At 37.4% G+C, this 12678-nt stretch overlaps 1 protein-coding gene across 1 annotated transcript in view; it reads right to left on the reverse strand.

Moving 5' to 3' along the window:
• The window catches only part of Exoc4 (exocyst complex component 4), a 778625-nt gene that overhangs the window by 223667 nt on the left and 542280 nt on the right, over positions 1 to 12678 (reverse strand). The window contains exon 11 of the mRNA XM_047560350.1: positions 1729 to 1948. Coding sequence (XP_047416306.1) covers positions 1729 to 1948 — 220 coding nt within the window. The remainder of the gene's footprint in view (positions 1 to 1728; positions 1949 to 12678) is intronic.

Raw genomic sequence — 12678 nt, forward strand, 5'->3', positions numbered from 1 at the left:
GCATAGATCCCTTGCCTAGCATGTGCCAGGACTTGGGTTCAATCCCCAGCGCTGCAAAAATAAATAAATAAATAAATAAATAACCAAATACAATTTTCTTTTAAAAAGTATTAAAATAGTGATTTAGGAGATTCCTTTGGGGTTCTGACACAAAGAGTATTATTTGGTTCAGATGAAGAAAAATTAATGAAGAAAAATTCCAGAGGCATGGGCAGGATGGGAGAGGCATTTGGAGATTAGTAATAACAGAAAGCTGCCATCAAGGGACAAGGAGAAGAAATGGTGTCACCAGAGACCAGTGAGAGTCAAGCTATGAAGGAAATGTCACCTGGTGGGACCTCTGGTTACAGAGGGAGGCACCCACAGTCAGGACCATGATCCAAAGTGGGAAGGAAAGGCAGAAGAAAGTTCTCCACCTCGTTCTCCTCACCCTTCACCTCAGCTCATGCTTCTTATTGAAAGAACCAGATCAGAGCCATGTGGCAAGTGACATAGTCCACAGGGTTGAGCCACAGTCTTGAAAACGTTGGGAGGGGAAGGGGAAGTGAAGAATGGATACGAATCAGGAAAGGAGGGCTACTTAGGTGGGGCAGTGGAGGTGGCATGTCAAATAAGACCCAGAGAGAAGGTCCCCACTATGCAAAGGGCCACTGGAAGAGTACTCAGCAGAAGGAGGAGTGAACACACTCCTTTGCCACTTTCTTTTCTCTGCACCCCAGACTTAATATAGATCCTTTCTCAGGACCATATCAAACACAGGCCCAGGCAATCCAAACAAGCATCTTCCTAAGTGTGAGGCCTCTGTTCATTATTCTTTGTATCACAGATAAATTTGCTTATTAAAAAAAAATGCCCATTCTTTTTTAGGGACAATTCCGTAAAAAAGATCCTACAGGTAACCAAAGCAAGTAAAACTCCCTTCCATTAAAGAACTCAAGCCTTCTGCACCTTGAATATCACCATACTGTGCAACTTCTGCAAACATGAGTTTTACGCCCATCGTTCCCTTACATGAAGAAACACTAAAAGTTATGAGGTAATAAAGTCAATGTTCACCCATAATTTAAAACTGTACTAATTTTCTTTTAGTTTTATATTCATCTCCAAGTCAATAGCCAAAATATATATAAAATATACATTTCAAATCTATTAATCAAAAATATCTATTTATAGATTGTTTTGTTTCTACTGCCCCCAAACCATTTCTTTATGAAGTCAAAGTAGAACGTCCAATGTTAATGAGATCATTACTTGAATTAAATGATTTGACTTTTAAAAGTCAGTTTACTGGTTCAAATTCACCATGAACTAGTCAAGTTATTTATAGCAAGTCTGCCGTCAAATGGTGCAGAGGGTTTCTAGCTGGTAACTGAAGTTAGGTTGAGTAACTGAACTCCTTCCTGTTAATCCTTCATACTCTGGGATGCATGTACAAAAAGAAAGAATGCCTTTCAAGGACATTTTCCAGGCAAATAAGGAAGAGTTGACTGAGTGTTAATGAGACTCACCAATTCCCACATTCAAAGTTAACCAGTTTTTTCTCAAAGATCTTAAGGAAATTCCAACTATGTTAGACCTAAATTTCCCTAGTGCCTGTTTAATTTATTTCCTATTGTTTTGTCCCTGCTGAATATGGAAACAGATGGTAATCCTTCTTCTTTAATTCATGACTCTTGCTAAGTCAATAAAAACTGTTGATAAAAGCAGTAAGTTGTGGTGGATTCTTACCTGCAGGAGAGGTCGCTGCACCCCCAACACCTTCATGGTGTCTGCGTTAGCGAGGATCTTCAAGGGGTCAGATGTTTTAGTGACTCCTTCAATCTCCTTGTTGATCTCAGCCAAGACCTGATTGAGGAAGATGGTTTTGATGTACACGGTGAGAAACTCTCGAAGAGGACACTGTTTGGCTGGGCCAAGCCCCAGGGCATGCTCAATCTCCTGAATAAATCTGGAAGACAGAGAGAGTAAAAAGTTTGTTAAATATCCAGAGAAACGTTCATATAAACATGACACCATAACACAGGCCCATGGAGAGAGCAGGTCAGCACTCTAGCATTCATCCATACGTGATTTTCACTTTAAAAAATAAATTATTTCACTTAATAAATGGAAACAGGATAAAATAGAAAAACACAGAAAAGTATGATAAACAGAAAACAAAATTACAAGGCAAATTAAAGAGCACACCCACAAACAGCACATATTTCTCACTGAAGCCTTCACAGGTGTACACATGAAGGTTAAGAGAGAAGGGGGCAGGGGAGAGGGTCAAGGATACTCAAGTTTATTTTTAATGCTTTATTTTATTTATTAAAAACACTTGAGGCATACATAACAGAGTGTTAATAATGGTCAGGTCTCAGAGATGAGCATGCAGAGTTGTTTACATTATTCTTGTACTTTTTAGAAAGAGGCAGCCCTTGCATTGTGTGGTTTGTTATGTACAAATTTAAATTACTATGGTTTAGTTAGATAATATCAGTCCCCTGACAACATGATTCAAAGTCCACAGTATCTCAGTATAGTCACTACAGTATATGAATTCTGAGTAATTGCGTAAAGTAAAAATGATGCTGCTAGCTCTTCCAAATTCTCTATGTAAATAACAGCCATGCATCGTCATCAGTGACCAATCACACGCCTTTTTCCAAGACTACTGGTAACTGGTCACTGCAGAGAGCCTCATGATACAGTCCATAGGGCTCAAGTTCAGCACGGAAAAGGTATTAGCTATTCCGTTCATGTGCAGGCAGCCAAGTGTGTAGTTGTGTTGTCTCCTCGTCTCCCAGTGATAAGCCCATGTGACATTTTATAAAAATGGATAATTGAAAGAGGGAATTGGAGAACAAAGATAAAAGCACAGCAACAAAACTAAAAGTGATGGCATGGGAAGTGAACTCTGAACTGAATACAAATAGAGTTACAGAAGGAACAGATGGCTGTGGGGGTTTTGACACTGCTGCCATTTGAGAGACACGTGTTGCCAGAGCAAAGGTGAGTTTCTCAACATAAGTAGGAAAGGAAGGAAGAAGATGAGAGGGATGGGATGCCAGAGGAAGTGATGCTGGCACACGCTTTGCATCAGAACCCTTGCTATTTCACAACAATGAAAAAATAGAGGATCAAATGCTGGCCGCTGACCCAAACGCAGAAGGGATATGAGAGCTTCCCAAGGCACGGAAAAGACTCTTGCCCTGTATAGTTAAGTTCAGAGACGACGGTGGGAAATACTCTTGGTAAGATTCTTAGGAATAGATAAAACATTTTAATTCTTGCTATGGTTGGATCTGGAACTCCCCCCAAAGGCTCAGGTGGTAAAGGCTTGGTCCTCAGCAAAATTCAGATGTGGGGAATTGGGGAAGTGACTGGATCAGGAGGACTCTGACTTCATCAATGAATTAATCCATTGAGGAATTCATAATCTGACATTACTGGGAAGTAAAGGAAACTGTAGGAGACAGGGCCTGGTTGGAAGAAGTGGGTGACTAGGGGTGTGTACTGGAAGGATTTATTCCTCCCCAGTCCCATCCTTTCTCTTTTTCTGCTTTGTGACCCCTATGAGGTAATCAGTCTGCTCCTCCATGTTTCTGCAATGGAGTCAACTGATCATGGACTGAAGCGTCTGAACCCATGAGCCAAAATAAGTCTTTCCTACTCGAAAGCAGATTTTCTCAAGTATTTGTCACAGTGACAAAAAGCTAACATAATTCTTGATGTTCCTAAAGTTATAACATATTAAATATATCTTATTTTTCATTCCCCTAATCACTTATAAATAACAGTCTAAGAGTTCTTAATTTTTAGACCAAATTTTTTGAAGTCATGAAACGTCTGTGATTTTTCTCATTGCTTCATATGGTGTTCATTGGAGTGGTCAGTTTTAAAGTTCTACAATGCTATGTAAGCAAGGGCTGCCTTTGGACTTTTCTCACAAAAAAGGAGGAAGAAAACAAAATAGAGACAGGTGAAAAAAATAAAATAAAATAAAAAGCAAGTGCAGATCAATAGATATTTGGTGATATTTACTACAATAATCTCTATATAAGAATTATATATTCTTATTGTTTACTTTAGCATAAAGACACCCAGGGTAGTTTTACAAAAAACTACAGTACATGTAGGAGGAAGGGGCAGGGGTGAAATCTGGAGGAGGAGTGAGAATGAGTCTTTCAATTATAACTTTTTATAATCATTTGTTAAAAATTGTGAATGTATTAGCTGCTTTATTAAAAATTAAATTAGAAAGTTAAAAAAATACCTATACATATAAAAGATGATATTTCATAAATTACTATGTAATTAGATCACATTTAAAAGTTTGGTGTACAAATGATTCTTTAAGGTTAGCTTTCAACCTAATAGTTTCTTTTACTTAATAAATCAAACATTACAGATAATCTTGCATATCACCAGTTAAATATTCATTAACCCTGGTGTATGTGCGTGCATGCATGTGTGTGCGCATGCATGTGTGCTGGGAAGGGGGTGGCATACGACATTTGCTGGATTACCATGATAAAAAAAAAAATCAACCCAAAAATTCAAAAAAGAAAGTAGAAATTGAGATGGCAAGAGAAACAACAATAAGACTTCTTACTTGAAAAAGTAAGTAAAACATGAAAAATGAAGTAAAAGCTTAACCTTGAACAAGAGCTCACAATCTTTAAGGAAAGGGTAAGTTGAAAAAGGCAGAGGAAAATGGAGAAATAAAAGTAGTTAACCACAGCCATAATTTTAAGTTCTCCCAATCCCACATCCAGACGGGCTGACCTCTTCTGATCTCCTCCAACCCCCAGAGAAATCCCCCACCCAGGTGCATCCTGGTCTCCTTGGTCTGCTTCCAAAAGATAACCGCTGTGATTAATTTGCTAATGAGTAAATACAACAAAATTCCCTTTATCATTTTTTTATATTATGAGAAATCAATCATAGAATTCCCATTTACTTTCTTCAAAGAACTCTGAACAAGAGTTTTCTGAGTAGAAAGTACTCCTTATATTTCCAAAATCTTAAACATTAGAACACATTTTTCCTAGTCAACCTGTTCCTAAACAGACTAAGGACGTCCCTAAATTATCCACATTTTCTTTTTTCCCAGTCCCATATTTGTCTCTGGTGTCCCTACAGTATGTAGCTGCTCCAAGCAGCACAGGCAGACGGGGCCCAGCACTTCCTACTGACTGATTTCTTTCAAATACAAATCATTCATTTCCTGAAGCACACTCATCAGTCTCCAGTGACACTTCCAGGTTGATGTTGTCATCTCTAACTGGAGGGCACCTATTCAACATGTTTCCAAATCTGCTTTTAGAACTGTGAGAGATCTCACTGTGCAGAAAGCATGAAACGTGGGAGGGAGAAGGAAAGAAAAAATTAGGGCTGTCTCACCAGCCTCTTTAGTCAAAAGTGGGTAGAAGGGCTGGGGTCAGGCAGGGTGGTGGGGGATGTTGGTCAAAGGAGACAAATTTCAGTTAAGGAATAAATTCAAGAACTCTATTGTATAAAATAGTTCATATTTGAAAATCACAGAGAATGTAAATTTTAAGTATTCTTGCTACAGAAAATGGTAAATATATGAATGATAACCATGTGTTAATTAGCTCAGTTTAGCCATTTACAAATGTACATTTCAAAACATTGTTATATTCCATAAATATATATAACCTTGTCAATTTCATCATAATAAAAATTTTAAAATAATAAATTTTAAAAATGAGAATGTATTACAGTAAATGGGCAAATTGCCCTTTCTTGGGCAGGAAAGACATGGAAAAAGAGCTTTACTAGCCATCTGGGGGGTGAACCTCACGCACCGCACCCAGTGTCACTGTGTGGCCAGGAACAACCTAGGGAAGCAGAGTGGCCAAGAGCAGAGCACTCAGAGTAAGTATTCCAGAGTCTGGATCTGGAATGTACCATCTTCAGTGGATAACTTAGCACCTATTAGCCTTATTTTTTCTATTCTGTAAAATGGATGTAATAGTACCTACCCCACAAGACTGCTCTTATGATTCAATGAAGAAATAAAAATTAATCATTAGAATTAATAACTGCTAAGTAAATGATGGCTGCTAGTATTTTTATAATTTCTACTATTCCAATCACGTAAACCCAATGAGGCTGGAGATTAATGTGTGACACTTTATGATTGTTTTCACCTTGATTCTTTATTTTTCCATATGAACATCCATAACCAGCAATTGACATCATTAGACTGATACTCTGAACATTTCAATAATAGATGCAGGAATGACCCAATCCCCAAGTGCAGAGAGGGCAAGTGTAAACTGTTCCCTGCTATATCCTTAGTACACAGTACTAGTCTAAAACCAGCACATAGTTAAAGTCTCAGGAAATATTTGTTGAAAAAAATATTGAATAAAATAAAGAATATACCTTGTGATTTATACCCATAGTTCCTGAAATTAGGACATGACCTACCTGACAACTAATGCCCTACTCCCCAAAATTTGGAGAAGTTCAAATAGAAGATTTAAAAAGAAAAAAAAAATTATCCTATATCTCTACCACTCCAATGTTAACTGGTATCTGTTTCTGAAAGAGTATTATCTGGTTCCTCTCTGCATTCCCACATTATCTTTTTATTATTTTGTGCAATATGGTTGTCCATCCTTCTTTTTCCCTTGCTCTTTCGGAGTATTATAATAAACTTATTCCATCATGCTAATGAACATGACACTATTAAACCAAGCATGTATTAGGCAACATCAGTGTTCCTCCATGTTTTTAAAAATAGATAACCCCACACTGAATGTTCATTTTGCTGCTGTTGAATTATTTCCATAAGTTAAAATATTGTGGGCAGCTCCTCAACTTTTTTCATGACAAATCTATATTTTACTACCCCCAAATTCCCACAATAAACTACTTGGGTTCTTTCACCTGGTAAGTACTTTTAAAATGACCTGTTAAGTGTGAGATAGGAGAGAGAGTTAAGGGTATAGAGGAGAATCATGAAAAGAGTCCAATTTTCAAACAGGGATTCTATTCTGTGGAAGTAGGAAAGCACTAAATTTTTAACAGTGAAAATAATCTCATTAGGAAAAAACGTACTTCACTTTAAAGTTACCCTAGAACACAGATGGAACCCTATCAGAAGGGTAAGAGCTAATCTCCAGAAGTGTTTTCACACTGGGGACTTATAGTCCTGCAAGTGCCGAATGGGCAGACATCGAGTAAAGGTACATCTGTGCATGCAGGAAAGAGACCATGGGACTCAAAGAACAGGATCTGCATAAGGCTGTATGCAGAGCATCTGATTACAGGATTAGGAAGAACATTATCCAAATCAGCTTCCTAAACCTAAGGTTGTAAAGTAGGATAAATCACAAATAAATAATGAACGTATGCAGCCAATTCATCACATTTCAATGTGCAAAGCATGGATCTTATTTCCTAAATTCTAATATTGCTAGCTGTAAAGATTTAACCAGAGGTTTTCATTTCAGATTATCAAGTAGGGGACCTCGAAAAGCATATACCTATGTAATACCTGCATTTTAAAATTGACTCTTTCTTGGACTAAGTTATGCACTTTTAGAATGCACAAATGAGCTCACGCTACCAACATTTCACCCAATATTTTCAAAATTTTTATCTTGATATGATTTCTATCCAGGGAAATTATAAATTAAATAAAATTTCACTTGAGTTTCCCAAGTCTCTTGCTTAGCTCAGCCTCCTTATCACAAATTATATTTTAAAATAAAACCCCATTTTTCCATTTCATGGCAGCCAAGAACTGTGACGGCTGCCAGCTGTAAGTATCATTGAACACAAGGGGTCTGCACTGTGTTGTAGAAGTTGTGATGGAAGCAGGTTTATTTATTCATCTGAATAAAAAGAGCTCTCCTTAGCAGACTGAGAACACAGTATATTCAAAATCCCTTCCATGCTTGATTTGTATGAGGGGGAAAAAAACCCTAGAATTTATAATAGAGTCCATGATAGAATGTACTCCCAGACATGGACCCATTCTTACACAAAGGATGACCAGATGGTTGCACTAAAGTTAAGTGTGGTTTCGGAATCAAACCCAAGTAAGGTCAGGCAAAAGACCAGAAAGGGCTCAGCTGCAGAGAGAGGCAGCCTGGCTTTTTTTTAAAGACATGTTTCTTGCTTCCTTGACTGCTCTCAGATATGACATTTAAGGCACAGAGCAAACTGGAAAACAACTTGAGCAAAGAGGAAAAGGAGCTCAGAGGAATTGATTTGCAATATATTCAACTTACTTGTATTATCTGAGTCGAAAAAGATCGTTTAGGAATGATTTACAAGGGACTCATTCAGAAACAGCAGCAACAGGCATATTTAAGACCATAAATCAGTGGAACATGAAAACCGAAGAAAAATCCATAAAGGTTAATGCACTTTGGAGCACATTTGCCTCTTAATTCATGGGAGTAAGCCATTGGCACATCAGGAAGAGCCTCTCCCTACAGTCTGTAATTGTTCATGCTGAGTCTAACTACTGTCTGTGCCTTTGTATAGAAAGATTTTCTGGGTAAAAGTGCAAAATAAGCTCATCATTGCTAAGCCCAATCTTGTCCTCAGCCCACAGCCCTAGGAGGCAATTTGCTGAACTAATGAAATAAAAAGGAATTTGGGTACTCTTATTTATAATGAGTGAAATTCATGTGTAAGACTAGAGAAGAAAAGAACTAAAAATCATTAGGTAAAGGGAGAAAAGAATATAATCTACAAAATTTGGACTCTGCAGGCTTACAAACAAATTCAACTTTTAAAACTCTAACCATGAGTATATTGCAAGTGATTCGCAACTGCATTTAAGTGTTCCCTCCAGACTGAAAAGCACTTTAGGTAAAACGAAGTAAGGCTCTTTCAAATGACAGCTGTTAAGATTTTTAAGCATATAATTTGGAAATTGAAGTGACTTAAACTATAACCCTTAACATCAAGAAATCTATTTTAAACACCTCAAAATGCACATGAATAAATAAATAAATAAGGACTATGGCTATAAAACTCAAAGGCAAAATAATCCTGCTTTTCTGGTAGGTTTGGAATTCTATTTTTATCTTCTCAGTTCACTTTACTTACAGTAAAATAACCTCCCCTTTATATATTTTTTAATAAAAGATAAAGCTGTCAAAATTTTTTTCCAAGAAAAAAATGCAACTTATTACAAAATAACTAAAATAACTATCATCACCTGGAAACTTCTGTGTAAAATTATACTCTATTTTAGGTGTCCTGGATCAGGTTGGGCTTCAGATATTCTAATGCAAGACACAGGGGAATCTGGCAAGTCTTACCTGTTGCTGTGTCAGTAGGCGCTGTGTTAATAATTGCTCACACCTATGGAGTTCTAACCATGTCCTGATCTAAGAGCTTTATGTGGAGTATTTCGTTTAACTCTGACAATTACCCTAGAGGACTGCAAATTCCTATCTCCATTTTACCTAGGATGAAACTGAGCAACTGAAAAAATAACAGTAGCATTAACAGCTGACAGTTATATTGTTCTTATATGCCAGAACTGTTTTAAGGCAATCATGCTCTGCTTCCTATATTCCTTTTAACACGATGAAATAAAGTACTTTGAAAACTGCGATTTGGAATAGGAAAGGAAGGCCCAGAAAGGTTAAGTCACCTTGCCAAGGTCACAGAACTAGTAAGCCTGGGACCAAAATTTGATCTTGGACAGTTTGGCCCAAGAGACCACGTTGGAGGTGAGCCTACCCTACCTAACATACTCCTCCAACATCACTGTCTCTCAAATATTCACTCCTATGCTTAGGACTCATAAGGTGGGCAGGCAAGTGGGGAACAGTCAACAGACCCAAGTCCATGCTGAAAACGCTAGAGGGGTCCCTGGTGGGATCTCCAGTAGGTGAAGAAGACCACAGTATTGCTGAATACAAATACTGTAACATATCGAAGACAGCAATCCAGTAAAGCATAATCCCACACCTTTTGCTCGTAATTTGCAGTTTCAATCACCTGTTGGAGACTTTCATTCAAATGTCCTCTTGATAACTCAAATTTATATCTAACACGGAACTCTTCACCGCTGCCCTCCCATTGTTATTTCAGTTCTTTCTGTGCTCTCTAGTTTTGTACCATCATCACCTTAGTTACTCAGGATCAAGCTTAAAAATCACCTTTTACTTTTTCCTCAGCTTTCTATTCATGTAAGAAGCTTCCAGACTTAGAGACATTAGGTTTACATACTCTCTTGTTTTAATACATGTATTCAGTGTTATGTCTTCATTTATTCAGGCAACATTTATGGTGTGTCCACACTGCTGTAGGTGCTCAAGCATCCATAGTCAAAGAACAGGAAATGGCCCACAGGCTGTCACTCACACAGCAAATAATATATATGAATGGCATCAACTCAACTAGTTCAATGCTGGAGCCAGGCAGACACTCCTGCACCTCCATTTCTAACAGTCACTCCCTAATGCAGGTTCTTATTAAATGAGATATGTAGATGAATGGATGGCACTTATAAGCTTTCTCAGGCTTTCCTAAAACAATTTCCTAAATGGTTTTCCTGTCCTCAACCCCTGCTTCCTGCCAAGTATCCCAGAGACAGCTATCATATTAATCTCACAAGAGCACAGAATATATAACTACTGGCAATTTTGTCAATGTGCCCTCCTTCTCTCACCTACAGGTCTTGCACATGCTGGACCATTTACCTAGAACACTCCCGAATGGCGTGTGTCTCACAGCCACTAACTCAGGGGTCACTTACTCCTGTATGTGTGTGTTAAATGACCTTTTACTATGCTGCCACATCACTCTACATACAAAGATTACTCCTCTGAGGAATCTGTAGCCTAGCAGGTTTTAAGTTGCTTGTAGGCACATAAAAAATAAATCGGACATTATTTCCACTTTTATGCATCAGCAAACTTCACTTTCTGTGTACTCTGTGCATTGAAAGAATAAGAATTCCATGCCTTTTCTCGTGGTGTCCATGGGGTCTACTTCTGGTACACCCATCATTTTCTAAATTGTGGCATATCAGAATGGAGGTTTGAAAAATTATTATTTTCACTGAAGTTTTCCTTCAAGGACTAATTCAAAGCTCTTTAAACTGCTCTACATATTTATTTGAAATTCTTTATTTCATTATAACATTAGTATTTTTCTACCTATGTTTCTCTCTCTCATAACAGAATTAAGCTCCTTCAGAGCAGCAGTTATATCTTTGAATCATAACCAAAGCCCCTAACAGTATGTCAAGTATAATGGATACAGTTAATAAACATTTTAATAAATAATATTAAATTACTATTACAACTTATTTCGACTTGATGTTAAAGGCCAGGACTTTTTTAAGGTTAGAATAAAATGCACAGATTATTTTAAGGCTATTTTTAGGGAATAACTAGGGCTGGATAAAAATATGATAAAATAATTGAGATGGTGAAAGAAAATATAAAAAAGGTTACAAAATGAGATGAGGCAGGCATTAAGTTAAACATGTCAAAATGAAACATTTTAAAGACAAATTATCAGTAAATTCAAACTTAGTCCTTTTCTCGAATGTGAACTTCAGTGAATCTTTTCTAAGTCAAACACTACTCAGGCTTCCGAAACAGAAATTCAAGACTGGAAGTACTTCATGTGTCAAAACATGACTTATGCATCTGGTGGGATAATATTACAATATACTCTTGCAGAAGAGACAGGTAGGCTACTTGGTTCTCTCCTTCACTGTTGCTCAACAGGATGGATTTCATTAAGTTTAATAAATGGGTGCTCTGGAAACTCATCTTGAATGATCTCTAATGAGTCTATTTGGCAGCTAACCTTGCTCCTGAACTTAGCTTATGATTATTTTTACTCAGCCCTTCTGTTTCTTGTCACTTGATCACCCGCCAACCTGAATGCAAAGTGTTCTGAGAAAAAAGTATCTGTAAGTAGTAAGTGATCCCCTAGTGAGCAAATAGGACATGAGGCACAGAAAGACAATAACAATTAGGATATGATTCTTGACCCTTACACTTTTCTACTTACATATTCATTTATTGCACATTTGATTATCTCATATCATTGTCGGTTACTTTTTCTGCTCCTATTAACACTTTCCTAAGCCAATATATAACATATATTATATATAATTATCTTGCAACAGTATTCACAAAGTTATTATTATATTATTATATAGTGGTTTGAAGTACTTCTCAAATTTATTTCCTACAGAGTCCATTCCTACTTGAAAAGAGTATCACTTTCTAGATTCATTTTTGACCATGTACTGACAAACTACAGGGTTTTACCATGACAAATTGGGCTACTGTAAAACCAGTGTAATAATCAAGGTGCGGTGTTGCATGCCTGTAATCCCAGCAGTTTGGGAGGCTGAGGCAGGAGGATTGTGAGTTCAAAGTCAGCCTCAGCAAAAGTGAGGGACTAAGCAACTTAGTGAGACCCTGTCTCTAAATAAAATACAAAAGAGGGCTGCGGATGTGGCTCAGTGGTCAAGTGCTCCTGAGTTCAATCCCTGGTACCTCCCCGCCAAAAAAAACCAGTATAATATCAAAAGTGAACTAAGCTAAATATCCCATGTTTCTTTCCTCATTTATAGACAGTTTCATATCATCTACTTACTAGACAGGAATTAAAGAATGATTATTCCTCCTGGGTGAAGGATACATGAGATCTCTCTGTATTATTTCT

This window comes from Sciurus carolinensis, chromosome 8 (genome assembly GCF_902686445.1).
Source record: "Sciurus carolinensis chromosome 8, mSciCar1.2, whole genome shotgun sequence".
Lineage (NCBI taxonomy): Eukaryota > Metazoa > Chordata > Mammalia > Rodentia > Sciuridae > Sciurus > Sciurus carolinensis.